At 51.6% G+C, this 1,683-nt stretch overlaps 1 protein-coding gene across 1 annotated transcript; it reads right to left on the bottom strand.

Moving 5' to 3' along the window:
- Window positions 1-518: 518 nt before the first annotated feature.
- LOC134050430 (olfactory receptor 14J1-like) lies at window positions 519-1,466 on the bottom strand. The gene has a single exon (XM_062503494.1). It carries the CDS (start codon window positions 1,449-1,451, stop codon window positions 519-521), a length of 933 nt encoding a protein of 310 aa, XP_062359478.1. The 5' UTR covers window positions 1,452-1,466.
- Between the last annotated feature and the right edge of the window lie 217 nt (window positions 1,467-1,683).

Below are 1,683 nucleotides of genomic sequence, written 5' to 3'. Positions count from 1 at the left end.
GCAAGGAGCCTCCAGCCCCCAGGCCCTGCCCTGAGATGTCAGCGCTGCCCCAGAAGTGCCCATGGCCTGTCCCTGCTGCAGCCCTGGCACTGCCACCCCCAGGGCTGTGTCCGGCCCCGAGAGCACTCAGGCCCTGCAGCAACACCAGGGGCAGGAGGGCAGCGGGGCAGTGGCACGGGAGATGCTGGGCACAGCTGCTGTGCCAGGACTGATCTGCCATTAGCTCTGCACACAGACATTGTTGCTGCAGCCCCAGAGAAGGAAACAAAAGAGGCATCTCTGGTGAAAACTCTGCTAGGAGATATTTTACTTTGTTTAAAGTCACCAAGAGGATAGCCCCTTATTGACACAGTCTGTGGCACACAGTGAAGGTGGAGAGAAATGAAATGAGAATTGGCATTTCTTTTTAGACAATATTAAAAAACTAAAAAAAAGGAAAAAGAACCCCAGGACAAAGCCAACCAGAAATATCAAGGATTACTTTTATTACAACTGATTTGGAGGAACTGGCCAGCAATTTAATGTCTCTGAAATCCTTCAGTCATCAGTTTGCAAACTGCAGCCTTGAGCTCCTGGTTCCTCAGGCTGTAAATGAAGGGGTTCAGGGCTGGAGGCACCACTGAGTACAGAACTGACAGGGACAGATCCAGGGATGGGGAGGAGATGGAGGGGGGCTTCAGGTAGGCAAACATGACAGTGCTGACAAACAGAAAGACCACAGCCAGGTGAGGGAAGCAGGTGGAAAAGGCTTTGTGCCGTCCCTGCTCAGAGGGAATCCTCAGCACAGCCCTGAAGATCTGCACATAGGAGAAAACCATGAACACAAAACAACCAAATACCAAACAGGCACTAACAGCAATGAATCCAACTTCCCTGAGGTTGGAGTGTGAGCAGGAGAGGTTGAGGATGTGTGGGATTTCACAGAAGAACTGGCCCAGGTCATTGCCCTGGCACAGGGGCAGGGAAAATGTATTGGCTGTGTGCAGCAGAGCAGTGAGAAAGCCACTGGCCCAGGCAGCTGCTGCCATGTGGGCACAAGCTCTGCTGCCCAAGAGGGTCCTGTAGTGCAGGGGTTTGCAGATGGACACGTAGCGGTCGTAGCACATGATGGTGAGAAAGAAATATTCTGTTCCAATGAAGACCATAAAGAAAAAGAGCTGTACAGCACATGCGGAGTAGGAGATGTTCCTGGTGTCCCAGAGGGAATCATGCATGACTTTCGGGACAGTAGTGCAGATGCAGCCCAGGTCAGTGAGGGCCAGGTTGAGCAGGAAGAAGAACATGGGGGTGTGCAGGTGGTGGCCGCAGGCTACGGCGCTGATGATGAGGCCGTTGCCCAGGAGGGAAGACAGCGAGATGCCCAGGAAGAGGCAGAAGTGCAGGAGCTGCAGCTGCCGCGTGTCTGCCAATGCCAGCAGGAGGAAGTGGCTGATGGAGCTGCTGTTGGACATTTCTTCACTCTGGGCATCATGGACTGTTGATAGAAGACACTGACCAGCTGGGATACATTTTCTTGACTCAATCCTATGCTGTTTTTTCACAAATTTACTCAAAATTGCTTCTCTTACTTTAGGGAACTTTCACTCACCTAATTTCTATCTTTGAGCTTGGATTTTTGCTTTGTTTGAAGGGGGAGAAATCTTCATTCAGGGTTGATCTCGTTCTGAACACTGAGGAGCCCAG

Source organism: Cinclus cinclus, chromosome 16 (genome assembly GCF_963662255.1).
Source record: "Cinclus cinclus chromosome 16, bCinCin1.1, whole genome shotgun sequence".
In the NCBI taxonomy this organism is placed as follows: Eukaryota; Metazoa; Chordata; class Aves; order Passeriformes; family Cinclidae; genus Cinclus; species Cinclus cinclus.
The sequence above is the reverse complement of the archived record's forward strand: the minus strand, read 5'-3'. Positions and strand labels throughout refer to the sequence as shown.